This window comes from Buteo buteo, chromosome 13 (genome assembly GCF_964188355.1).
Source record: "Buteo buteo chromosome 13, bButBut1.hap1.1, whole genome shotgun sequence".
Classification (NCBI taxonomy): Eukaryota; Metazoa; Chordata; class Aves; order Accipitriformes; family Accipitridae; genus Buteo; species Buteo buteo.
The window spans coordinates 7,442,467-7,468,191 of record NC_134183.1 but is presented as its reverse complement, the minus strand read 5'-3'; the positions used below and the strand labels follow the sequence as shown (position 1 = coordinate 7,468,191).

The window sequence follows — 25,725 nt, the reverse complement described above, 5'->3', positions numbered from 1 at the left end:
TGGGGATCTGCTGTGAGGTCTTTGTTGTTCACGTCTGCTGGATTTTGGATGCTTTTGGGTGCTTTCCTACCCAAATTGCTGAGTGCTCAGAGCAGAAAGTGAGGGAAATATTGAATCTGCAACCAAATGTGTCCCCTCCTCCTAGAAACCTCATTGCGTGTTGCAATTGTGGCTCCTTTCCCCTTTGCCTATTGCACTTTTTTTCTGTGGTGTGCAGTCCAGCCGCTCCCCAAACCCTCTCAGCTTGCCCCTGCTGCATATTTAAAATTAAATAATCAGGTCCCGAGTGCCTCTGTGCAGCTTCCAGCTTGCCTAGAGGTCCGTTGCAGCTTGTAGAGTGTTTTTCAGCAGTTTCCCCCCATCCTTATAATAAATCTTTTATAAATCTAAGCCTCTCCCTTACTCCAAGGAGTGCATCAGTCATCTTTTAATGCCAACTGCCTTTCATCCTGCCCTCAGAAGTACATTAATATCTGAAAGTCCTAAAAAAAAAAGGCAGTTATTTATCAGCAGCTCTCCTTGCTGTGGGATCGGAGGGCCCTGTTAGCGTGCTGCCGGGTGAAGGCAGCACCACTGCCTGTGAGCAGCCAGCATCGCACCACGGCTTGGCTCCCGCCTGCGTGCCGGCGGGGGGGAGTTTGGGTGGTCTTACCCAGGGAGATTTTTTCGAAGTTTCTGGCAACTGAATTAAAGCGTAGTTTTCTTCTCCCCCCACATCTTTATTCATCCTGTCCAGGTGTGTTTTATGAACAAATAGATATGATTTAAACCACATAATTGATATATCGCTTTGAACATAATGCAGGCTTAAGCAGCAATCAGCCTGATTGTAAGCAGTTGATGTGTGTCTGGACCTCACGGAGAAAGCATTTGATGGGACTTAGGCTGGAAATGCTTGGGTTTTATTTCACAAATATCTTACATTTGGCTCAAATTAACTGAACTGCGCTGTTCCACTGGTGGAAATCTGGAGTAATTCCTTTGACTTTAGATTTCTGTGGATGTACTTGGCCCCGTACAGAGCAGCCGGGCTGTAGCCCTGACTGAGCCAGCGCCGGCCGAGCCCAGCGCTCACCCTTACTCTAACACACTCAATAGAGAGACATGATGGAAGATCACTTTTTGCCTTTGTTATCTGATTTAGCCCATGAACTGCAAGCTGCAACAATTAGCCAAACCCCAAAATATCTTTGGCATTAAAATTGGACAAAAGGAATATAAAGAAGCATTCTGTGCTGCTGACGCATTACCATTCACTACAAATCCCCATGATAAATACCAGAACTGCTTTGAATAATAGATACTTCTGGAAACCTTCCAGCTTGCAAAATGAACTGGACCAAGTCGCAGCTATTACTCCATGTCCAGAGGCTGGAGTAGCAATCGTTCTCACCGCAACTTTGAGCAGACACTTGATTTTTATCCATTTATTTACCTTTGTTAAATCTATGGATAATTAAACTAACTAGGCTGCTCGAAGGGATAACGCAACCCCAAGGATGCATGCTCTATTAAACAGTTTAGAGAGAAGGGAGCAGTTCCGACTCCTTGCCTGGAGTTGGAAAAGGGATGTGAAAACAGCCAAGACATGGCCAAAACCTACTGGTGTGCCGTGGCGTGGTCTGTGTTTGTGTAGAAGGGGAGGGAAGGATGGTCGGCTGAAGGAAAGCGGTAGAAAGATCTAGCTTTTTTTGTTATTCAAACTTTTCTTGTTGTTTTCACAAGGTGGTTTTCGTTTTCTGAAGGGTTCAGGTTGTCACCGAGTGCTTTCATTAAAATGGACACTACGCTAGCTGTTACCCATCGCTAATGAGACCCCTGGCTGAGTGCATATAAGAACAGAAAGCACTTCCTCCGTTCCACTCAATTACCCTAACAAATCCCATTTTTGCAGTCCAGAGTACCTCCAGTTGCTAACAGTTTGGCTCTGAATGAATCCCCCTCCCTGTTTCCAGGATGAAATAAATAAAAGTGCCTTGGCCCCCGGGGTCCAGGCTCTCCTGGGGTGTAAGCAGAAATTCCTGCGCTGGGCTTCGCAGCTCCTTTTCTGAACATCTGCAGGAGAAAGCTTCAAAGAGCCTGTGTGGCCACGCTGCCGCATGCATGCACATCCAAGCCCAGGTGGTAGCAGGGAAATAAGGGTAATGAAAGAGCAAGGATTCATTTTTATTTATCTGTAAATGCAAAACATTGTGGTGACATTGCACACACCGGTCTGTGGATTTATCTTCTGGTGCTTCTATTTGGAAGGGCTGGAAAAGCCCTGGCGTGTTGGGTGAGATGTTTGCCTGGCTTCTGCTGGTTGTCCATGCGCAAGGCGCTGGCGCTGCAACGTCAATTGGATTAAAGATCCTGACCTCCCCTCGGAGACCTATAGATGAGAAGGCGACAAGCCTAATCCAGAGGCTGTTGCAGCCGGGAGGAGGCTTCCCCTCGGCATCCAGTTTTTCATGTCGTCAGTTGACCTGTTGGCCAAGGCTTTTACAACCTGCCCTCCTGGCCTTAAACGACCTTGCAGACGGTCTAAAACATAAGTACGGGCGGCTGAGGATGCGCTGTGGTTTCAAGTAGGAATTAATTTGTGGGAATCGCATGGCCCATGTTCATGCAGAAGGTCAGGCTGGCCATGGTATTACCTTCTGGTTTTATAATCTCCCATCTAATCTGCTCATGCTAAATGAGAGGCAGATGCTCACCATTGTGTTCCTGGACCAAAACTTGGGTCCCAAACAATTTCTTCAGCTTTCCAGTGGTGCATGGACATAGGGCTTAGCCCAGCAAGCAGCAGGAATCCCTCTCTCTGCTCCCTTTATAACCTCTGACATAAGCATTCTGTATTAAAACAAACAAACAACAAAACCCCAACAAACAAACAACAAAAAAACCCACAAAAATATCCCCCAAACCTTTAGAAGATTCAGGCAAGCATCTGATGAGTATCTACAGGGACTGAGGCTGATCAGAGCGTGTTATCAGTCCTCTGGGCAAGGGTTTTATTAATCATGTTTGTCCTCTTAGCTAACTGTGTGCCAGATGCAGTTACCGTGCGGAGGAAGAAGCAAGACCAAACCCTGTGAGTCTGCGAGGCTGGCACAGCCCTCGCCTGGCTGCCAGAGCTCCTTCCCCTGCCCAGTGGGGTCTTTTCTGGGGGAAGATCATTTTATTTCAGCTTTACTGAGCGCTTGGAGATATGTGTTCAGTGAAGAATTGCCCTGAGTCCTTCACTTGGAAGTTTTGGGGGGTTATTTTTTTTTAACAGTTCTGTGTTTTCCTCCTGGTACGTTTCTGGGTTGTTTTTTTAACAGTTCTGTATTTTCCTCCTGGTACGTTTCTGCTGTACTTTTTCCTCCTAGAGCAAAAGGGACCGCATGAAGGCATGGGTACGGGCACGTCTCCCCGCCTGCTGCAAACAGAGAGACTCCTGGTCCATCTACATCTTCGCCCCTCACTCAAGGTAAGGCAGCTGCCCTTGAGCAGGAGCGGCGTGCCGGGCACGGATGCCCTCATTACAATGGCTCGCTCTGCCCATCTATCCTAGATGGGTCTCTATGTGTCAGTCCACAAAAATCCCAGCCCTTCCCCTGCTCCAACACTACATTGGGGTCACGGAGCAAACAGCTGCTGGATGCAGAGAGCTGCTCCGGGACAGGCATGGCCCTGGCATAGCAGTGTCCAGTAGAGCCCCATAGCCCAGGGCATGGCTCCAGCTTTATCGAATTTATTTGCTTCATCAGTGATGCTAGTGTTCTGAAAGTTTTTTACTTGATGGAGCATGGGGAGTTTGAAGCATAGGAGGAGAGGCGCTGCATCAAGCAGAGAAATCTGAATTTGCCCCTGCTGCACACTTACAACACAGCAAAGGATGCTCCTTGACCTCCTAAACCTGCCTCTCAGCCTGGACTTCTCTGTCCTCCCCCTTCCCTTCCTCCCTCTCCCAACAACCCCCAGAAAACACCCTCTCCTTGCCTGCAGGTCCCCAGCTCTGCCCTTCCCAAAGCCCGGCCGCGCCGGGGCCATCTGCGGCTCCATGCTCTCCTACGTGTTTCTCTGGACGTGCACCCACACTCAACAAGGGTTTCCCGTGTTTGAGCTGGTGGGCCCTGGACAGCATTCGAGTTCATTCATACAAAGATTAGAGAGATTTTCAGAAACAGACTTTGGGAAATGTAATACGGTATTATAAATCCTGGGTCAGTGTACAGCCATCTGTCACAATAAATAGCTTCTGTCCCTTTGTTCCATGTGCACTCAACCCTTACGGGCTTGCTGGGAGTATTTCTTCCCTTATTTAAGCTAAACCTGAGCGCTACGGACCAGGTAGGGGGTTGGATCCAAACCTGAACGCATGTCCGAGTTGTGGAAGCAGCTGCTCCATTTCAAGTGACCCAAAGCCCCCTGTGAACATTACCAGGGCTTGAAATTTGTGGCCTAATTCTGTAGCTCGGATCCTATTCTATTCATACCCCGATCTGCCCGCAGCGTGCGGCTCTGCCAGGGAGGGGATTGGGAGATTGTAGCTCATCTGCTTTGCAAACGGAGCGCTTGATTCCCCCGCCATGCGTCGAGCTGCTGTGTTTCTCCCCAGGCAGTCAAGCATTAATAGCTAGTCTGTATGTCCTCTTTTTTTTTTTTTTTTTCTTTCTTGGCAGATTCCGTCTGATGTGCAATAAAATCATCACACACAAGATGTTTGATCATATCGTCTTGGTGATCATTTTCCTGAATTGCATTACCATTGCCATGGAACGACCCAAAATTGAGCCTCACAGTGCTGTGAGTTTCCGAGGTTAACGTTTTCCTGTGCTCCTTGTGGAGCCAACACCCGTGGCTTGGACCCCACTGCTGTGCGCTCGGTCTCACTTTCTTTCTCTTTTTTAAATGGGAAGCTGCCAACACCCCCTGCATATCCTTTGAATTAGGTACAGCAACTCTCCTGGCCCCTACCCAGTGTCCTTTCAAAGTACAAGAGCAGAGTTCATGGCCTGCAATGTATCGAATATCCCATTTCTGCAAGTACAATCAAGGTTTTAACACATGACATAAGCATGACATCTGTCTCAGTTTCCTTCTCTGATAAACCTTCAAACACTTTTCCTCTCTCAACACAATGTTCGTTTCTTCCATCTGTTCTCCATGGGCACGTATGCGTGGTGTGAAGGGAATGGGGGAAACTGTTCATTTCATACTCTTCTCTCCCCTTTGTGTATCAGCTTTCTGTGACACAAGACAAACTGAATTGGTACACGCACGGTAATGCTATTTCCCCGAACCATTTTGTTTTAGTAGACGGTGTAAGGATTTCTCAAACCAGACCTTCGCAGCACCAACATCCATCAATCAGAGGGGCAGAATCATCCTATTGCTCTTTTATTTTAGCATAGATTGTGGCTGAGAGATAGGCTGGGCTCTTGCTGATGTATTGCGAAAGACTGCTCATATCACAATCGTATAGAATCCTGTTTTGTTGATGTAGGCGTGTCAGGCTGTTCACTTTTGTGGATCTTCAATGTAAGACCTTAAAACTGGAGTCTTGGCTGCTCTGTGCCTATTTGAAGCTTTCCCTAGTAGTCCTCCCTACTGTAATAATTTGCCCAGTGTTCCCTCCCCTAAATCCTTTTTTTTTTTTTCTTTTGGTTATTATGCAGTCATGGGGCACCAACTCACAGCTACAAGAAGAGAGCAGGACTCCCTGCCAGCCGATCTAGCAGGAGGAAATCACCCTGCTGTTCTGCAAATGGGGCACCCTGAGAGTGTCCCTTGAAATCCCAAATGCTTCTTTGGAGCCCCTCGCTGTGTCCTCTGAGAGTCACCATTCACCAAGGCTGGCTCCAAAAGGAACTGTAGTTACACAGAGATGAAGGGAATGGGGTGACATGCATGAGTCCCAGGAGTCCACAGCAAAGAGATGTAGCACAAAAACCCAGTTCTTTGTATATGAAAGGAGGAGGATGAGCTGTGGTGTCCCCAGGCATTGGAAGAGTGCAGAGAGGAAAGGAGACAGGGACTGGTATGAGGTTCATCAGCATCAGGTTATAACCAAGGGAACCAAAATGGGTCATCCAGGGCTGGAGCTGAGCCAGACCACGGCCTGGGAGCAGCGGGGAGGAGAAGGGGGATCCTGACCAGTGGGGTAGGGAGCAGGGGAACCCGGAGGAGTGCGCGGGCCCTGCCTGCGCTGATGGAGCTCTCATCTGGAAACCGAGAGAGTTAGTTTAGCTTGAGTTGTTTAAAATAATTGTACTTTGCTTCCTCGAGCTGTGGATTTTCTAGCTGCTTCAAACGAGTTCTCTTTCCCTGTCCCAGTTTCAGCTGCCTTATCAGAACAGGGGATGCTGTTGCTAGCCAACACGCGCTCCCCATCGCAGAGTGTGCGACATGGGCCGGGGAGATTATCCTTCAAAATAGCCACACGCTTGCCAGAGAGGAATGTAATATCCTCAGTCTCTCCTCCATGCTATTGCTGTTTTATCTCCAGCTCCACAAGCAGGTCCCTACTCTCATTCTCCTGCACACTGCCTACCTCTCTACAGCAGTCTTTTGTGTGGCAGTCAGCTAACGGCTGGAGACGTTTCCTATCACAGCTCAGGCAGTCACAGTGCAGGTCTAGGACCTAATTAATTATGGACCCCGTATGGAAACAAGCTACTCTGTGGTTCCTGAGTCACTTTCAGTAAATCATGATCTGGCAAGGGAGAGAGTTGCCAAGGTGTTTTGTCTTGTTTAAATTGCTTCTCATTTTGAGCGAGAGATCTGCATCTCTTACAGGACTGCTCTGTAGGGAGAGGCAGAAATAAATCCAAAATTGTTATTAGCAGAACTGGGGCTGGTTCAATCGTATGCACACATGCATACGTGCATGCGCATCACCTTTCCTCCAGCTTCTGCCTTCTGCTGTCCATTTCTCAGTACAGGCGATCAGAGATTGTTCAGGGATTAGGGAAAAGTGTAATTTATTTAATGATCATCATTAAAAAGAAAGGTTTCTGCTAACTACAGATAGGGAACCAGTCCATGGTCTCATCTGTAATCACTAGCTGCTATTGCAGAGTGGTGGCAGTGAGGACTGCATGGTCTGGTGGATAGTGCAGGGGACCAGGAGATGAGGCTATTGGGCTTCACGCCCAGGTCTAGCCTGTGGCTTTGGGCGAGTGAATCAACCTTTTGGGGGCAGGTCTCAGCTGGCATAAACCCCCAGAGCTTCACTGGCTTCAGTGGAACTGGGACAACTCGTGCCAGCTGTGCTTTGGCTTCCCAACGGCCCTGCTTGCCTTGCAGCACAGCCACGCTAATATTGACTTATTGCAGCACAGCCACGCTAATATTGACTTAATTTCTAGGAGAATTGGGAGCTCAGTGATATTTGCACTGTGCGGTGACGTCCGCAAGTGAGGGGCAGGTAGAGATTTGTCAAGCGTGCTCCAAGGCAGGGGGGAGATCTCCCTGTTTCTTTTGGAGGGAGAGGAGGAGGCGGAATTTGGGGGCAGATATGGGGGAATTTGGGCCAGATATGGGGGGATTTGGGGCAGATATGGGGGGATTTGGGGGCAGGTGCCGGCACCTGCCCCTGTCCATGGTGCTGACACGGACCCGGCCTCTGGCAGGGCTGAACTGTGCAGAGTGTTGTTATCTAAATATTTGGATTTTCCCCTCTTTGCGAGCAAACAGTCTGAGACTTGTTTCAGCACAGAAGCTGGAGGACAGTTAGCAACCACCCAAATATGCACAGGGAGATGTACAGCTGCAGAGAGCAGGCTATAAAACTTTGTCTCTCTTTTTCATAGGAACGGATTTTCCTAACGCTCTCCAACTACATCTTTACAGTTATCTTCCTGACTGAGATGACGGTTAAGGTAAATGAAGCTGGAGGATAAGTGTGCCTGTATTATATTAGTGACATTTTATAAGAGTGGACTATCAAAACCCCTAGGTCTACCAGTTACGAGCAAGGTTCCTCTTCTGAATCATATTCACCCACCACATGCCTTATTCTGAGCACATTTTACATCAGAACAATTTCACTGAAGTTGCTCTTGATTTACACCATTATACGAGTAATGGAATGCTTCAATTCAGCAATCCTTTCCTATTCAGCAAAGCTCTGGAGCACATGCTTAACTTCAACCGTGCATGTAAGTCCTATTGTCTTCAACAGCCAATTGTCCTCAACAACCTAAGCAGCTATGTGCTTTCCTGGGGAGGGAGAGACTTAAGTGCGTTGAAACACTTTGCTGGATTTGAGGCAGGAGGCTCAAAAACCTCTTGCTGTAAATCTCTCTTGTGTAATTGGTAATCATCTTGCAGAACAATTGCTTTTTCTCTGGAAAGTTTCTCTAGTTTCTTTATTTGCAAAGCTTGTAAATGATTGCTTTGGGTCAGCCACTCTGAACCTTTACTCCAGCAGTCTATAGGAACAAAATACAATCAAACTTTTTACGCCAGAGCTAAACGTTAGGAACAGTTTTGTGCAGCTATGTTTAGCTGCATTAAAAATACATCAGCTGTAAGGGACAATCTGGGATGTTTCTGCAGAGGTATTTTTACAATCCTTGCAATATAACACTTTGCTGATTTGTCTAATTAGGCTTCTATACTGGGAAGCAAATGGACTCACAGACTTGTATCTGTAAATAATGCATTCTCAGCAGGTTGCTAACTGGAAGAAACATATTGGATGCGATAGTCATAATTTGTTGCAACTTGGTGTCCGGGCAGGTGGTGGCACTAGGCTTGTGTTTTGGGGAGAAAGCCTACTTGAAAAGCAGCTGGAACGTGCTGGATGGGGTGCTGGTTCTCATCTCCGTCATCGACATCCTGGTCTCAATGGTGTCAGACAGCGGCACGAAAATCCTGGGGATGCTACGGGTTTTGAGACTGCTGAGGACGCTGCGGCCCTTAAGGTAAGCAGAGGATGAGGAAGAGGATTAGTGTAGGGTGTGTGCCAAAGGGGGAACTGAGCCTCTCTTGCAAGCAGCAGCATTTGTGCAAGGGAAGGGGCAAGCGAGACGAGGGCACGGCGCCTGTCACCAGTGTTGTGCCCAGCCTCCTGCTGCTCCGCAGACAATAAGTGTCCGCAGGTCCTGCAGAGCCGCAAGGAGCTCCGGGCGCTTGCTGTGTTTTGGGACCAGCCCCAAGTGCAATAGTAAACTGATCAATGCCTCTTTTGCTCATTAAAACACACATCCCCTGCTATTTGTGTTCTCATTTGCTCTGTGTAAAGTGCAGCTTAACAGCTTCTTCTCCCCCTTTCCTTCAGGCAGTCAATGGCTTTCATAACAAAGAAGGAAATTAGTAGCAGGTGGCAGATCATTTTTAAGGAAGCAGAGACTAAACTGTTGCTTAACCTAGAATGCAAAGAAGCTTTTTTTCCCTCAGTTCCCCATTAATTTTACAGAGACATTTATTTTGAAAAGATGCCCAAAAAGATGAAAGCAATTGTCCTGCTAACTTGGTCCCCCATCTCTGACAGCAAGCAGTATCCCATGCCCCAGGCGCAGGTGCCCCTCTGACAAGAATCTGCCCAAGGACCAGCCTCTTCCAAATAGGCATCCGTTTTGTCCTGTACCCGGAGGCATGAAGGTTTCTCTCCATGCTAAATGCAGTCCCTCTTTAATACCATTGTTGCTGCTCTTGTTATGCAGTAGCTAATAAACCTTCCTGCTCAAAGCATCTTTGTGTGCCTGTCATATCTTACTGCTGCTTCCTTCATAAAAGGTTCTCTTTGAGTCAGGATTTTCTCTTTCAGGACAGAAAAACAAGACCCTGCTTCTGACAGAAAATGTTGTTTTACTACCCCTGTGTGAATAATAAGTCTAAATAACAATGGCTGTGCCTATACGTATATCTTTCAAATATTCTCAACAGCTATGAAAGACTTTCCATTAAATTGGGCTATGTGTATGTTGTGCCTGGTGAGTTTTAGGATGTGAGCTTCTTTTGATCATTTTTATCTGGACAGATAGCGCCATTGGTGTGGTTCAGCTCCCTGACCATGTGACTAGACTGTCTTCCTACATGACTCCAGTTCAGACTTTTTTCTCTTCATGTGTCCCCTGGCATCTCCACGCCAACTGTAGTTTCTGGGGGTAGTTTCTGCCAGACTGTTGGTTCAGTAGATGTGCTCTGCTCTTCTGTTTCAGCTGATTTTTGACCCGTGTTAAGAAAACCTACAAAACAATCTGGATATCTCTGGATAAAAGAAGAATTGATTTCCCATCTCCGAAATGTGGAATGCAAGTTTCTCTTTTGAGGTGGCGTGGTTAAATCAGATCTAGAGGAAGAGGCTTGGGTTGTGCTGAGCCCTACTAGAGTCACCTGGCTTGGGTTGTGCTGAACGCTGCTAGAGTTGCCTGTCTGACCTAGTAAAAGCCCTGTATGCTTCTTTGTAGGTCTCTAGGTCTGCCTGGCCAGGGCCTGGGTCTTTGTTTAGTAGAGCCTTTCTCTGTAGCCACTTATGTGCAGAGTAGTCTGCAGTTATGGGGAATAATGCACTGAGTAACTGCAGGCTGGAGGAAGACCTGCCATCTGGAGCATGTGTAGGATTAGGCTCTTCCATTGCTATTCCATCCCTGTTGGCATTTGATATGTTTTCTCAAGAGAGTGTGTAAATGTTTTCAGCCAACATGCTGCTTTCTGCTACAAAGGAAATGTAAAAAGACAGCAACAAGCCCATTCCCTAAATATGTTCACAATCAGTTCTATTCCCCTGTAATTAGATTTGTAGGAAATGAAAAAGCAGCCATCAAACTGGGGGCTTTTCAGTAAGTCATAAATCTCCGCGTGTGGAAACCCATCTGCCTCTGCGATGCACATCTGGGCTGCCCTGAGCACGCCTCTGCCCGCAGCTGCCCACTCTGCCTTTGCCGCGGGCTGTGCCATGTGGCTTGGGGATCACATCGCCACTGCCTGGGATGTTCAGCTGGATCAACATGGGATGGCAGCTGGGACGGGCGACCTGACTTCTTTGCACACTGTGGCTACGGTCCCCGTGTCCGGGTGAAGTCCCCAGCGGAGGCCAAGAGAATGTTTTTCCTTCCCAGGAAGGCATAGGGCAGAGACCAAAGCGAATGATCTGTCCCACCACAGAGGAGCCAACCTGGCTCCTTCTGCCCTCCCTTTCTGTGGGGACTCGGGAGCAGGGCTGCAGGGAGGACACCCTCAGTGAGAAGCCAAGCCGTGGCTGTGGGTGACACACTCGAGAGCAGGGACAGCCCTCGTCGTCTCTGCATTGGCTTTCCTGGTTGATTGTCTGAAAGGGTTCGTCTTGCAAAAGACCTCCCTCATTCTGTCTCTTATTTTCTCCTGTGAAAACAACCCCGTTGCTTTACACAGCAGACAAACCACACATGCTTGTGCCTTTTGCCCAGGCATTAAAAAAACCCTGGCCTGTCTGCCAATCATGGGCTTTTGATTGCATGATTGATTATCAGCCTCCAAATTGAATCCATGAGGATTCGAGCCCAGCTTTATGACCAGAATTCCAAAAATATATTCACAAAGGAGTGACATTTAAAGATGTTTCCATGACCCTCTGATGTTTCAGCCAGTAGAGGGATTGCTTATACAATAACATTCCTTCCTAATGCGTTCAACCTGCTGTTGTTGGGATCAAGTGTTGCAGCTTAAGATACAAGAGAAATCAAAACTGAAAATGTATTCACATTTAATGTGGATGGACTTCAGTGCTGTTTTACTCTCTGCAGAGCCTGGGCTTTGACTTCCAAAGCAGATGGATAAATTATTCACTTTTCATACCATTGCAGTATGAAATAGTCATTTCATAGACTCTTTTCTATCTATCATATTATCACCTTTGCTAATTTTTTTTTAATCTGCGGAGGAAGGTCTTCATTAACATTGATCTGCTACTTCATCTAAGTGCTACTTCTTCTGAGAGCTCTGATGAGGCTAGCAGGCTTAATGTTAGTAAATGTGATCCAGCTGGGATGAGGCTGGCAGTGGGTTTGGAGTTTGGCGCGTCTCACACCAGGGGTTTAACAGCGTTGGGAATGCTGAGACCAGCAGAACCAGGAGGAACTCAAGGGATTAACATTTCTTCATACTGAAAAAAAAACCCCAAGGAGGTCTCCTTTCAATTTCTCCGATTGTCATATGCCTAATGCAGACTGGAATTGTCATGGGTGGAACCTCAGTGAGTCTATGGCTCTGGCACGCCTGGAGGGCTCAGATCAGCTGGATCCTTCAGCAATAAATTGCAGGAGTGGTGGGTTTGCAAGCCTGATATCAGCAGGACCTTGGGCAATATTGATGAGGTGCGGGGATGCTGTATGTTGACATATTGGAGGTGACACTAATAATCTGGAAATGCTGAGGATTTCATTGGCACTTCTTAGAGAGTTGTCAGACTGTCAGGAGAGCGGCAGGAGTCTTTGCACGGACTTGCCTTGATGTTGGATCAGGCCCTTAGTCTGAGGCAGCTCCAAGGTCTGAAGGTTTTCATTAGTGAGAACTATTATTTTTCAAAATCTTTTTAAAGTCTTCTCTCCCTGTAGGGCTGGAAACAGCATTGGCATGGAGCTAAACTGGTGGCAGCTTTTACCCTCATGCATTCTCATTTGAGGAATTCCCTGGTTGATCAAAACACTGAAAGCAGCCAAATGTTGCAGTTTCTCAGCCCTTTTTTTCTCAACACACATGACTTTGCGAAGTCAGACAAGTAACCTCCTATTTTCTCTCTCTACTGGATACCAAATAGTATCTCACAAGGGAAATCACTTTATTATTTCTAGAATAGGCTTGCTTAATAAGTGTTGGAGAAAATTATCATCTTTAGACTCTGGAGACTAAATTTCTTCCTTGTTCCCCCAAATTTAAGGATGCTCCAATAGTTTAGACTACAGGCCTTCAATTTAGAAGACCTGACTTTGGTTCCATTCTGTGTGACAGTGGACAGAATACCTAAGTCAGGATCCCTAAAGGCACCAAAGTGCCTAATTTCCATTGAAATAATTGGAAATGTGTTACCTGCATACCTCTGAGAACATGGCATGCGGTCCTCCCACGCCTCAGTTTCCCATTTGTAGTTTGGCAGTCGTAGTATTTCACCCAGGACTGTGTGAGGGTAATATGTGAGGTATGGCGAGGTCTTTAGACCATCTGAAGATCCAGAAGAGAGCTTTAGCCTCAGACTGTCCAGCCCAATTCTTGCTTTGTGCACTCAGATGGAGCAGGAAGAGCCCTGGCCCTGCAGACACTGGATTAACCAGCAAATTGAGTCAGGCACACTGACCTGCTCTCCAGCCTCCTCTGGTAGCTGGCCTCGGCTCAGCTTTCAGCCTCGGTGCAGGTACGACGTGGCAACAGCAGCGTAGCTGCCCCAGCGAGGACCTCAGCCTGGGCTGATTGACGTGGGTTGTTTTGGCAGCCCACACCAACCAGTCTCACGCTGCCGTGGCTGCGTGGGGTCCACACCGTCCCCTGGGGTATCTCTGTCTTGGGCAGCCTTCTGCTTCCTGAGCCATCTCACCCCCCCCAGCTAATTCCCCCAAATAACCCAGATCTGAGCATCAGGAAAGCCCAGGTGTCTGCAATAGGGAGCCACAGCAGCTACCTGGAAGAGACACCCAGCGTGAGGAATAGCAGCATCTGCCTTTTGTGTTTCGCTGGCAAGGGAGTGGATAAAAATACCACCATCTGTTTCTTTTTTAAAATGATAATTGATGAGTTATCCTTGACATTTCGAGTAAATATTTAACCAGAAAAAAGGGAAATAATTTTTAGCTTTTCAGGATACTGTTTAAAGCCAACGGTTTTTGAAAGACCTGGTGCCTGTGCACTGAGCGCTGCAGTTTGCTAAACCTGTTGGCTCTGGGGCAGGAGAGGGTTGGTGCAGGCTTGGCTGAGGTCCCAGCTAAGGCCATGTGTGTCAGGCATGTGGATGTGTCCATGGGGACCTCTGCCGCGAGCACCATGCCCGGGAGGGGGAGAGAGGAGGAGAACTTGGATCCTCTCCAGGCAAAAAAACTCCAACTGCACTTCAGGTGGTGCAGCCAGACTTGGGGCGAAACGGGGGAGATGGTGAGAAAATTCCCATGGCAAAAGAGAGAACCAGGGGGAAACAAGAAGGTGGGGAACTTTGTGGCACTTCTGAGCGCCAAGTGTTCAAACGAGTCACCAGCCAGTATGCAGAAGCACACAGGCGCTTCCCTCCCTCTGACTTAAACAGCAGACAGCTATTTCTGCCTTGGGAAAGCACAGTTTCTATGGCATCAGTACAAATTGATTTACAGCGCTGGTGAAATGCTTAATTCCAGTTGACATCAAGAGGAGGGAGGCATGCAACCTCTTCAGATGCCTTTCTCGGTCCCCCAGCTCTCCACCTTCAGGTCTGTGAGCCTGAATACCTTGCTCATCTTGCCCAGCATGGTGAGATGGGTTCTCTAAATCACACAAGTCTTGTCCTTTCATTGTAGTGTGTCCTTGAGAGTATAGTAGTATAGTATAGTTTCTCCTTTTTTTTTTTTTTAACCTGTTTCCATCATGATGTCCACATTATTCTTTCCCAACCTTCCCATACGATCTAATCCTCTGTTACGAAATTCTGTGCGGTACCAGTGAGAGAGGATCTACAGAAATAAGGTTAGATGCCTGTGGTCCTGCTGGTGAAGTTTCACCTGGAGGACAGCACTGGTTCAGTAGCTGGGCTTGTACAGTGGGTATAAAGCGGACACTGTGATGGTGCTGAGGGGTAGCTCTGGTCTCTGTACGTAGCAGCACTATAAGGACACATACAGGGCTTTTCTTACGATGAAGGTGTTGAAACACTGGAAGGGGTTGCCCAGAGAGGTGGTGTATGCGCCATCCCTGGGAACATTCAAGGTCAGACTGGATGGGGCTCTGAGCAACCTGATCTAGTTGAAGATGTCCCTGCTCATTGCAGGGGTCTTGGACTAGATGACCTTTAAAGGTTCCTCCTAATCCAAACCATTCTATGATTCTATAATCGCTACAGATGTGAGGGCAGCTGTGTAAGAGTGGCTGCTCCATTTCACAGACTGAGACAGGGAAATCAAGAGCCTTGCCTAAATCTACCCAGGAATGGACACTGGGAGGCCCTCTCTTTGCAGTCCTGGACAGGATACAGGCATAAAGGTGTGTGTTTGTGGATGGCCCAAACCAAGAGGCTGGATTCCATGGAAGGTGTGATCAAGGCTGGAAACCTAGAGAGCTTTTTGGACTGAATGACAGGAAAAGGAAAATGCCAAGGCTTGACTGTATTCTAGGGAATGGTAAATAGAAGATGCTGATCAGCAAATGGATCAAGAATAGGTAGTAGGTTAGATTAAAACTGTCATTCCAAATTTGAAAAATATGGGACTAGCCTATATAGCTTCCTTTCCTAGGTCCTTCTCTAGTGACTTTTCTGGCCTAGCTCCTCAGATGTGGTCTCCTCCTCTTCTTTTATGCAAAGCTGCATGTGTAGGCAGAGACCCCTTTCCCTCAAACACCTCTATAATCTCACAGGTCAGTCTTCCAGAACTACTTCTTCCCTCATGATTTTTGAGTTATTTGCCATTCTAAAAAAGTCCCTCATGCTGTTTTCTCCACATCTTCTACCTTGATAGGAGGCAGAACTGGGCAAGAACAGGACTAACATAGCTTTTGTGCTTCCTTGCCCCCACAGAGTCATTAGTCGAGCCCAAGGACTGAAGCTGGTGGTGGAGACTCTCATGTCTTCCCTGAAGCCCATTGGGAACATCGTGGTCATCTGCTGTGCCTTTTTCATAATCTTTGGGATCCTGGGAGTTCAGGTGAGTCCCCTGTAAGCCTCAGCACCTAACCCAAAAGCATAACAAGCTCCAGATGGCCCCACATCTGCGTATCTGTACCAATGGGCACGCTATAAGCCTTTCTGAAACCGAACCAACGGGCTTTTTGGCCTTCTTGGGGAACGCTCCTTGCTCCTAGTGAGGAAGAAGCAGATTCCCATTATTGGTCTCAGTAACAATTACAACCTAACAAGAGTGGCCCAGCAACACGCGTCCCTAGCCGTAGCTGAAGGTGCAGTGGTTAGAGCCAGTTAGTGGGGTTGGTTTTGCCCCTCTCCAGTTCCATCGAGGTCCTGCGCCCAGCTCTAGAAATGTGTGTTGGTTTTGAATCCATAACTTTGCCATCGTTAACAGCCTGACCCGTGGCTCAGACCCAAGGGCTTATGCAGCTCTTGGTCCCCACCCCAGCAGCACAGTGTGGCCTTTCTAGTACTCACAAGACACGTTTATTCCTGACTTCCAAGTCTTGGCTATGTGTCATTTGACATGTTGAACTTTCTTGAAGCTTCCCTATTGCATGCAGTGATACAAAAGCCAACATGATGACCCCCTCAAAGGCACAGAATGGGTTTTATTCATCCTTTCCCTACCACAAGGACTTCTGCTCTGCTTGCATTGGGATGTAAATCAAGATATTTCTCTGCTTTCTTCCCATGGCCATGCCACAGACGGGTCAGGCCTGAGGCATGACATGTACCACCAGAAAAACTCTGCTCAGGGAAACTGTTAAATCCCATTCCTGTTCCATCTGGGAGATAACATGGCGACATCACCCCTCCACCTTTCTTCTAGGCATAAACCAATGGGGAAATAGAAACTCTCAAAGCTGAAATTGTTGGTTTGTAAGCTCCAGGGAGAACTTAACCTGGAGATTCATTCAGATTGTGACAGTCTGTATAACTGAAAGCTTGCAGAAATAGAGATTTCTGAGTCTGCTTCCTGCCAGCTCTGCTGCAATATCCTCAGTTTCAGGAGTGCAGGAACCTGGGGGAAAAGTGGCAGAGTTTCCAATGCAATTGGCATCTCATTACCTGGGCAGAAGAGATTGTTTCCTATAAATATTCTGACATAACACTTATTCCTTTCTGAAGTTTATCTGATCTGTCACAGCCAGCTTTGAAAGCAGCTTTCTCTGGCTTTGTTTTGGAAAGGTGTCTTATGTAATATTTTATACTAGTATACTGTTTAAATAATAAATACAGCATTGAAAATAAACAGAGAAGAAAATCATGCCATCCATAACCACCTCAGCAGCTAGATTGGCTTAGCATTACAGTACAACAACATCCATCCATTATACTAAACAGATTCATAAAATTAAGCACATCCCATAAAACAATATAAAACCTGGACACAGGAAAATTTATGCCAAACAACAAAACTTGCAGTATGCTCTTTGAATTTCCTCCCTGCTAATTGTGATTGCTTTCCCTAGTGACTTGCAGTTTTACATTAAATTGTCATGACTATTGATGTGCTTAAGTGGTAGATACAAGCAAGACTGATCCTGTATTCAGGATGCAAAATTCTCAGTTAATATTTATGTCTAATTAGGTGTAAGATGAGGGCTATAGCTATTTTCTATAAAAAGATGATCTCTCAAAGTTACAGTTGGTTTTCCCAAGTAAATATAAGCTGGGGATCAAAGTAGAGGTTTTTAATGCTATTAAAATCCAGATGTCCACGTTTCTAATGGTGTTTCCTCTTAGCAAGACTGGTTTTGTTGTAGAGCTTGCCCACATGTGAATAGCCGTTGATAAGACATAAGAAATAGATAGATAAAACAAGTACAGTAGGAAACACTGGGTCTTCCACTTTTGGAAGTGCTAAAATCTGAAGCACTGACAGGGATCTGCATTTTTGCAAATTGGTCTTTGTATTTCCAAACCCCGTTAGTAGCTATGTTACTGCTCCCATCTGAGTGGCATTACAGTCCAGCTCCTGCAGAATTTACGTTTATAGACAATATATTAAAAACAGTTGTTTACCTTCCTGCTTAATTAAAACTTTTCTCTGTGAAGGCTATATCTCCCCAGTCTGCCTTACCCACGTATAGTGTTTCTCCATGGAAAGATCAGGGAATACTTCTCTTCTTGCATCCAGAAGTTTTATGACTGCGTTGAGTGTGGATTAATTTTGCATGCCTAGAGAACGTCCTTCTGCTGTTGATTTCTGAAGGAAACCCATGGAGTAATGCGTGGGTTTATCTTGTTTGCTAGTATTTCTACTGATATTTGTCTAGAACAACAGATCAAAACCTGTCAGCATCTTTTCTCTGTATACCCAGGTGGTGGTTTAAGGAGCCTGCAGAGCAGGCTGCCATTTCCCCCCAAACCAGTAATGTCAATAGCTTCTGTCAGCAAATAAAACCAGATTTGTTGGATGTCTCCCGGGCTTTGATACCATCCATCCTGCTAGCATCAATCACCCTGTCTGAAGCGGTAATCATCCCCTGCCACTCCGCTCTGTGCGCAGGAAGCACCAGGTCTAGAATTAAGCACGTGAAAGCTTGTGTTCCTTGTGTAGGTGTAAATCAAGAGCTGATTCCCCAGGAGTTGTGTCTCTCCTGGCTTACACCAAAGGAAATAGACTCAGGATCAGGTACCCAGCACCAGCTGGGCTTGGCTCCTTAAGCTCTGCACGAGGAATATTTTCAGAGACCCCTGCACAGACTGCAGAGCCTAATGATGGCTGGAGAACAGCATTCGGGACCAGAGACCGGAGCTGGACTGACAGCAGTCTTGATTCAGCAAGAGCCCGACATCACTCGCAGCAGCTCGGCTCCTCTCTGCCGTGTCCCCCGTGACCTGTAAGAGCAGAGCTTAGTCCATTGCTGTGCTTCTTCAGTGCCACTTTTCTCTGCTGACAGAGGGCCCCTGTTACTCTTAATTTGTCGGTGACTCTTGAAACCAGCATCATTAACTGGGCTGAGAGCCGCCGGAGACATTCCACGTGTGGTGAGAAGCCATTAGCTGGTCGGGGCTATTAGTTGGGGCTACGCTTGAGCTGGCGACCCAGAAGCAAAGGCCTTTAAGCCAGTCTCAGATCACTGAACCAGACAACCTAATGCACGAGGTGGGCGTCCTAAACGATGTGAAATCACGCGTTTGCTCATTAGGTGCATATTATACAGGCTGCTCGCACTTAATAACCTGCATGAATGAGGCCATTTCCCTTAACTTCTCTGGTCGGCGTGGGCTGTGCAGAGTACCCCAGGAGAAATGCCCGTCATCTGCAGAGAAATCCTGCAGGCTGAACCCTTACAGTTCCTCTCTTCTTTGCGTGTTTTGCAGCTTTTCAAAGGCAAGTTTTTTGTCTGCCAGGGAGAGGACACCAGAAACATCACAAATAAATCGGATTGTACAGAAGCAAGCTACAAATGGGTCCGGCACAAGTATAATTTTGATAATCTCGGCCAGGTATTAATAGAATGGTAATCTGCTTCTTTGCTCCTTTACCTCCTTGACTTAAAACCTGTGCATTATTATCCCCTGGGATTTTCTTACAGGGCACACTACCAGTCGCAGTAAATATTCAGTTCACATACACAGCATTCTGTCTCTGTAAATCCCAAAGGTAGTGTTTCCAAGCAGGCATACACTTCTTTTCGGTACAGAACAAGCACATGTGGCTTCGTGGAGTACTTAATTGCTTCACTGCTACATAACAAACCAAATATATCTTGCAGAAGGGCTTGTCTAATAGAGCCGGACACTTTCAACCACCTCTGCAACACAGCCCTATTTTAGCAGCATGGTAAGGACTAATTAGTCGGGAGCAGCAGAGACCTGGAGGGTGGAAATGAAGCTGCTTTTGTCTTCGGCTTTGTGGTTTTCAAATTAGCGCTCATTGCTGAACCAGGAGCTGGCATTGAGAGGGTTTTGCTGCCAGGAGAAACCTTGGGCATCGAAGTGTCCCATTATCAGACAGGTAATGATGATCCTCAGACAGGAAAGGGCAAAGAGGAGTAAAATGTTAGATGGAAAAGAGCTGTAGTGCAACTATGTCTAACTTTTTTTCCATGTATTTCTAGGCCCTGATGTCTCTCTTTGTTCTGGCCTCCAAGGACGGGTGGGTGGATATCATGTACGACGGCCTAGATGCTGTGGGAGTTGACCAGCAGGTACGTGCTCTAGCAGAGCTGTAAGAAATGAGTTGTCAAAGGTCACACATTTTGGCTCTTGTTTTGCAAAGTACTGCTGGCTTCCACAGTCAAATGGGGTTATGGGGTTAGGATTGCTGGAGGCGTTTAATCCAAGTCCTGGGGCATGACAAGGAGTCCAGTGAGAAGTCTGGATTTGGACCTGGCCTTTTCCCTACAGATTTTGTAACGCGACTGGTGTAACTAGCATTAGGAGAACTGCACCTATTGAAGAATGGTTTGACTTTTTCAGCAATTTGGACATTTCAGGAGGAAAAAAGTGCTTTGTGTAAGTACAGGTTTTCAGCGAGGGACTTACAATAGCTGCAAAGGATGCTACTGACCTGCTGTTGGCAGAACAGAGGTGGTTCTTCTGTCTTCAACGTGCTTTGTGTTTTGGGAGCATTCAGTTAAAATATCTCAGAAGTCTCTACTTTTCAGGAAGAGCAGAGTGCACTGAGCTGCCTCAAAGGGGCACCCATGGGTTTTGTGGATGGGGCAGCTGCATCAGTTTGCTCCCATTTTTTTTGAGGTTCAGTTGACATTTGCCTTCCTCCGTTTCGCAGCCAGTCATGAACTACAACCCGTGGATGCTCCTCTACTTCATCTCCTTCCTGCTGATCGTGGCCTTCTTCGTCCTCAACATGTTCGTGGGAGTAGTGGTGGAGAATTTCCACAAGTGTCGGCAGCACCAGGAGGAGGAAGAAGCCAAGAGGCGGGAGGAGAAGAGGCTTCGCCGGCTGGAGAAAAAGAGAAGGAGTAAGGAGAAACAGATGGCTGGTCGGTAGTCTTTCCACATCTTTCTGAGTCCTGCTTGACCTTCCACACGACCCCTCCTACCTCCCCTCCCTGCCTCGCGTCTGGTGATCATTCTTCTCCCCAAAGCATGTCCAGCTATAAAATTTGCATGAAGGAAATAGTGTTGTTTTAGGCTGAGCAAGAAGCCATGGAAGCCTTTTTAATGGCTGCATGATTTGCAATGACCTTTCCATTGGAGGTTATTTAAATTAAAATATAATAATAATAATCAGACCTGGAGCTTCTTGGATAGCAGAGCTCAGTGTTACACAAATAGTGACAACTGCAAAGATCAGCAGTGCCGGATGGCATCATAAATCTTCTGAGTCATGAGCACTGTTGCCGATAACTGGATTCACTATTTGGCTTATTACAGCCTTGTAATGCCACAGTGATGTTACCTGTCCCATTTATCACGCAGGTTTATTTATTGGCACAGTAGCACCACTGCTATTCAAGAGTGTAATAAAATAATGGAGCCATCTCATTCTAGTAATGCTTAAAAACTCCTTAGAGAAACATATCAATGCATTTGCTTGAGAAATACAGATTAGAAAAAAAAAAAGCAGTTGAGGAGAGTAACTAACCAGACAAAATAGCACTGATGCAAATTGAACCAAACTCCAAACTGGATGTGCAAGCTTGCAGCCCTGCCTAGAGAAGGCTTTACAGATGAAAGGAGGCTAGACCTCCCCTGCTCTGCCAAAAGTCTCCAACCTGTCTTTTAGTCTTTTTTTCTTTTAATTTGGTTGAATAAGTAAGAAATATGTCAGCCAGAGGCCACAGGTCGGAGGTACTCTTCTTCTCGCATGCTCTCTCTTCTGACTGAACTTTCTCCGTTGCCCTTCGTGTCCATGGCCTCACGCTTTCCCTCCCTGGTCAGTCCGCCTGCTGCTCTCTCTGTGTCCCCTTTCACATGTCTTCTCTATCTTTGACAGACTTCAGTACTGTTTAAGAGGCTGTCTGATCAGGCACTTGTTCCGAAAGCTGGTAATATTAAGTCTGTTTTACTTTTTTTAATGGTCTAAGAGGTGTTTAATAGCTGTGACAGGCTTCATCGTGCAACCACGTACCACAACCGTGTCTCAGCCTCTCTCGGTTCCGCACTTACCCAGCACTTTCTTTTGGTCGCATCTTTAAGCCCCGTGAGCTTCACATGTTTTGTAACTAATAGGATGTATCACACCAGCCTCTGGACATCAACCTTTGGTTTATGCCAAGAGCCTGGCTTTCTCAGTGGTCAGTGGAAAGATGGAGGCTTCCCTCAAGAGCGGTGGAGGACATGTTAGACTATTCTCAGTTAAGCGGGATGCAGATGAAAAGATTTTTTTTGTTTTGTTTTTCACACTAAGGAAATGCCTAGAAAGCTCTTTTGGTCAGTCCAAGTTCCCAAACACAGTTTCAGGCTGGTGGGTTAGAAAATGTTTTTAAAGGCTGGATAGAAAGATCCCTATTTAAAGTTGCAGTTTTGGAAAGCAGACATTTCTGTAGAAGAAAAATAGATGTTTAGTTATTATTAATGACCTTATTTATAATGCTAGAGGAGCTAGATGAAGAAAAGACGTAAGTCTGGGCAATTTCCCAGCGGGAAGGAATCACAAACCATCCTTGGAGATGTAGTTATTCATTCAGTCCTATGAAATGCCTAATTAAAGAGGCAATAAACAGCTATTTTACTGAGGATCAAATATTGCTGAGTATTCAATCGCCATAAAAACCTTTCAAGAGCAAAGTATGAAGCCCTCCAAATCGCTTCAGAACAGTTTTCCCAATTTGCGTTCAGTGAAATGTTGGTTTTAATTGACCGTGTCCAGCTTTGCCCTCGGAGGCAACAGATGTCGTTGCTTAGCTTCATTCTGCATGGTGGGAACTTGCAGACGATACCAAATCTAGGGCTTTGATTATGCCACCAACTGCACGGGGGTTCTTTTCAGCTGGGCTTCCTGAGCGTCCCCAGATGCCCAAACCAACCTATGGATGTCAGACGTGGACAGATGCAGGCATCTAACTGGCTGCACAGTCATTTCTGATTGTAAACTCTTCAAATGCGTTTACCCAATCGGACATCTGAAAACCAGAGAAGCGTGTGAGATCCCAGCTCCGCGAGACGTAGGTAGATGCAGGAGTGGTCACTGTAAGGTGCGCTGGCCCAGCAGGATTTGTACAATGTCTGTCCTTCAGCAATGTAGTCTTCATCATCGTCAAGCGAGGGGGTTCTCGGGGATCTCTTGGGCTTCCACCTGTGTATGTGGGAGAAGCACAAGAGCCCTTCCTTTTTCACAACGACCCCGTGTACCTGAGCCCACCCTCCAAGAGGCACAAGGAGAGGATCCCGCAAGGAAACATCCCCAGTAGAGGCAACGGAGAGCCTGAGAGCCGTAGGGACCTCTGAAGGGGAAGGGAATTCTTGCCGTGTGTCCTGCCGGGTGATTAATGCCATTTCGTTCTTTTAGATCTAATGCTGGATGATGTATTAATGGAGAGCTCAGCCAGTGCAGTGCAAGGTACTGGGAAGTCGGCACGTCTCGTCCCACTTGAATGGCAGTGCTGTGTCACTAACGGCTGGCCACCGCTGCTGTGAGGCATCCCACTAAACCGTGTGTGTGGTGCAAAGCTCGTTTGCTTACTTCATGGCACACGCATATCATTCTGAACTGCAGGTCTGCAGACCTGGCTCAGGACTGACACTTGCAAACCCTTAATTTACCCCTTGATCATGTTATGTTCTTCAGTATTATTTTTTTCTGGTTTTCATTAAGACACTGTCAGACTTTTCATGGCTTTTTTTTTTATTCTCCTTTTTTTTTTTTGGTTTTTGTTTTTTTCTTAGAGAATAATGACTGGACTGTGAAATGGGTCCTTTATTGTTTACTCTAGCTTTCTAACCACTAACTTAGGAGTCTCTGAATAATTTGCAGGAGTGTCTCTGGAAGGCAGGCAGTCTCACTTCGGGAGGTTATTTCATTATTTCTCCAGCCCTTCCTCATTGCTCCACAAAGGCTGTGCTTCAGGGAAGCACAGTATTTTTCCAGCAAGGTAAAATTCAGTTTAGTGCAAAGCCTCAGTGCTTTAATAGAGAGATCAACCGCACACCAGCCCTCAGCGTGGATGTGCGGTTTAGCCGTTGTGCTGCCCAGCTTGTAAATTCTTTGTATTGATTGAGAGTCGCTCGATCCATGAGGCATCTTGCGAATTAAAAGAAATAAAGATGTCACCTCAAAGCCTTTCCAGGTCCTGGTGGGGACAGAGCAGCTGAGCTGAACGCTGCTGGGGGTTTGACCTGACCACCCCAACCAGGGCTCACTCACGTCTCCCTTCCCCGTCCCCCCTCACCAGGACGATGCTCAGGGCTGCAGATGTGTCCCTTGCTCTTTTTATTTTCAGGAGAAGCTTTGATCTGGCAAGCGTTTTGTTTAATTCATAACTTAAGAATGTTAGCCTGAATAATTAAAGAGGTGCCACCATAGAAACAAATATAGCTGTAATTTTTGACAAAAATAATATGCTAGGAATATTGTGCCATTAAAACTCTCACCTGTGAACAAGCTCCCACCGCTTGAGATGGGAGCAGGGCTCCATCCATCTCTCTCATATTGCAGGGAGTTTTGATTAAATAAAAACTGCAAGGTGAGGGCTTTCGGCTTTCACTGCAGAGGATATCTCAGGGAGACCAAGGTTCCTACCTTCTAAGGCCTTGTTGGAAGTTGTCACAACATGCTTTAATAAATCCTGAATCTCCTTCCCATTGCCATTCCTGGTATTTTTATTTCTTTGCCTTCGTTCTTGCTCTTCTTGGTAGGCCTCCTGTCCTCTCCTGCGAAACGAGGGCAGCAGGAGGGGGGTGTTGTCACTGGGTTTGGGGGTCTGATTATTTTTTCTTCTTTTTATTTGGTTGTGATTCCTCTTCTGGTCCTACAGAGCTACATCGAGGCTGGTTTATTTTATTTTATTTTTAAGGCACTGAACTCATTCAAAACCCCTCTGTTATCCCACGCAGGCTCAGAAAGACTCTTAGTTTGCCTTTTAAAATGTGCGATTGTCAGGTCTGTGCTTTGTGTTTCCTTTTGTTGTCTTTTCTTTGAATCCAGCGGTAGTGAATGTGCCAGCGTGAGGGAATAGAAGGATTTTCTTTCTGAACCTGGCTGTGGGGGATATGAGGGACTCAGTCCTGGGTGCTGTAGATGAACCTCCTGTGGTTCAGTGAGAAATCTGAAGTTGTGACCCCAAAACTTCCACATATCTCTGCACTTACAGAGGGCTTCTTTTCTCTTTCTGTGAAGATAAGATGGAGTATTGTGTGTGTGTGCTGCTGCCTGGTGCTTACTGAGATATTGTAATTTTATTTTTTCCTTTTTTTTTTTTTTTTTGAGTCTACATTCTATCATAACTGGAATCTTCTCAGTGGAAATAATTTATCATTTTTCATTTTGCTTTTTTTTTTTTTAATAAATCCATTCAGTACAATAAAAGCCAAGTAAAATGCTGTGTTTAAATAAAAAAAGTTCCTTCAGTGCAAACTATTTTTTAACCTAATAATATTCTTGAAACAGTTTGTAAATCCAGCTGCGTCACGGGCTCATTGCTCACTGGTTTGCCGCTGTCCTCCAGATACACTCAGACCTGCAAAGTAGTTAATTCCCTTATTATAGGAGAAGGAAGAAACTGGAGGAGACAGTAATGGAATTGTCCCACTCTCATGAATTCCAATTTCCCATGCCCACGCATCTCCGGCTTGAAAGCCACCTCAGGGAAAGTGGCAATTTCTGTCTTGACAGGGCTATATTTGGAGGCAGCCACTATTTGGAGATATTTCGGAGCTGCATGCCCAGCCCGATTCCCCCCAGGAAAACGCAGTTAATGGGAAGAGAGTGGCCCCGGCCCCATCTCCCGCGGTGCCGGCGGAGACCGGCCGAGCCCTGGGACCGTCTGGGAGCTGATGGTGGCACTGGGCTGCCTCCAGCGTGATCACCGAACCCGAAGGGCACCTGGCCTGGGAGAAGT

The 25,725-nt window shown here is 46.5% G+C and overlaps 1 protein-coding gene across 1 annotated transcript in view; it reads left to right on the top strand.

Moving 5' to 3' along the window:
* CACNA1G (calcium voltage-gated channel subunit alpha1 G) overlaps positions 1-25,725 on the top strand; it is a 152,183-nt gene that overhangs the window by 96,193 nt on the left and 30,265 nt on the right. Inside the window, exons 18-26 of the mRNA XM_075044450.1 lie at positions 3,354-3,454; positions 4,650-4,773; positions 7,782-7,850; positions 8,713-8,897; positions 15,641-15,767; positions 19,079-19,204; positions 19,819-19,908; positions 20,493-20,685; positions 23,178-23,228. Coding sequence (XP_074900551.1) covers positions 3,354-3,454; positions 4,650-4,773; positions 7,782-7,850; positions 8,713-8,897; positions 15,641-15,767; positions 19,079-19,204; positions 19,819-19,908; positions 20,493-20,685; positions 23,178-23,228 — 1,066 coding nt within the window. The remainder of the gene's footprint in view (positions 1-3,353; positions 3,455-4,649; positions 4,774-7,781; positions 7,851-8,712; positions 8,898-15,640; positions 15,768-19,078; positions 19,205-19,818; positions 19,909-20,492; positions 20,686-23,177; positions 23,229-25,725) is intronic.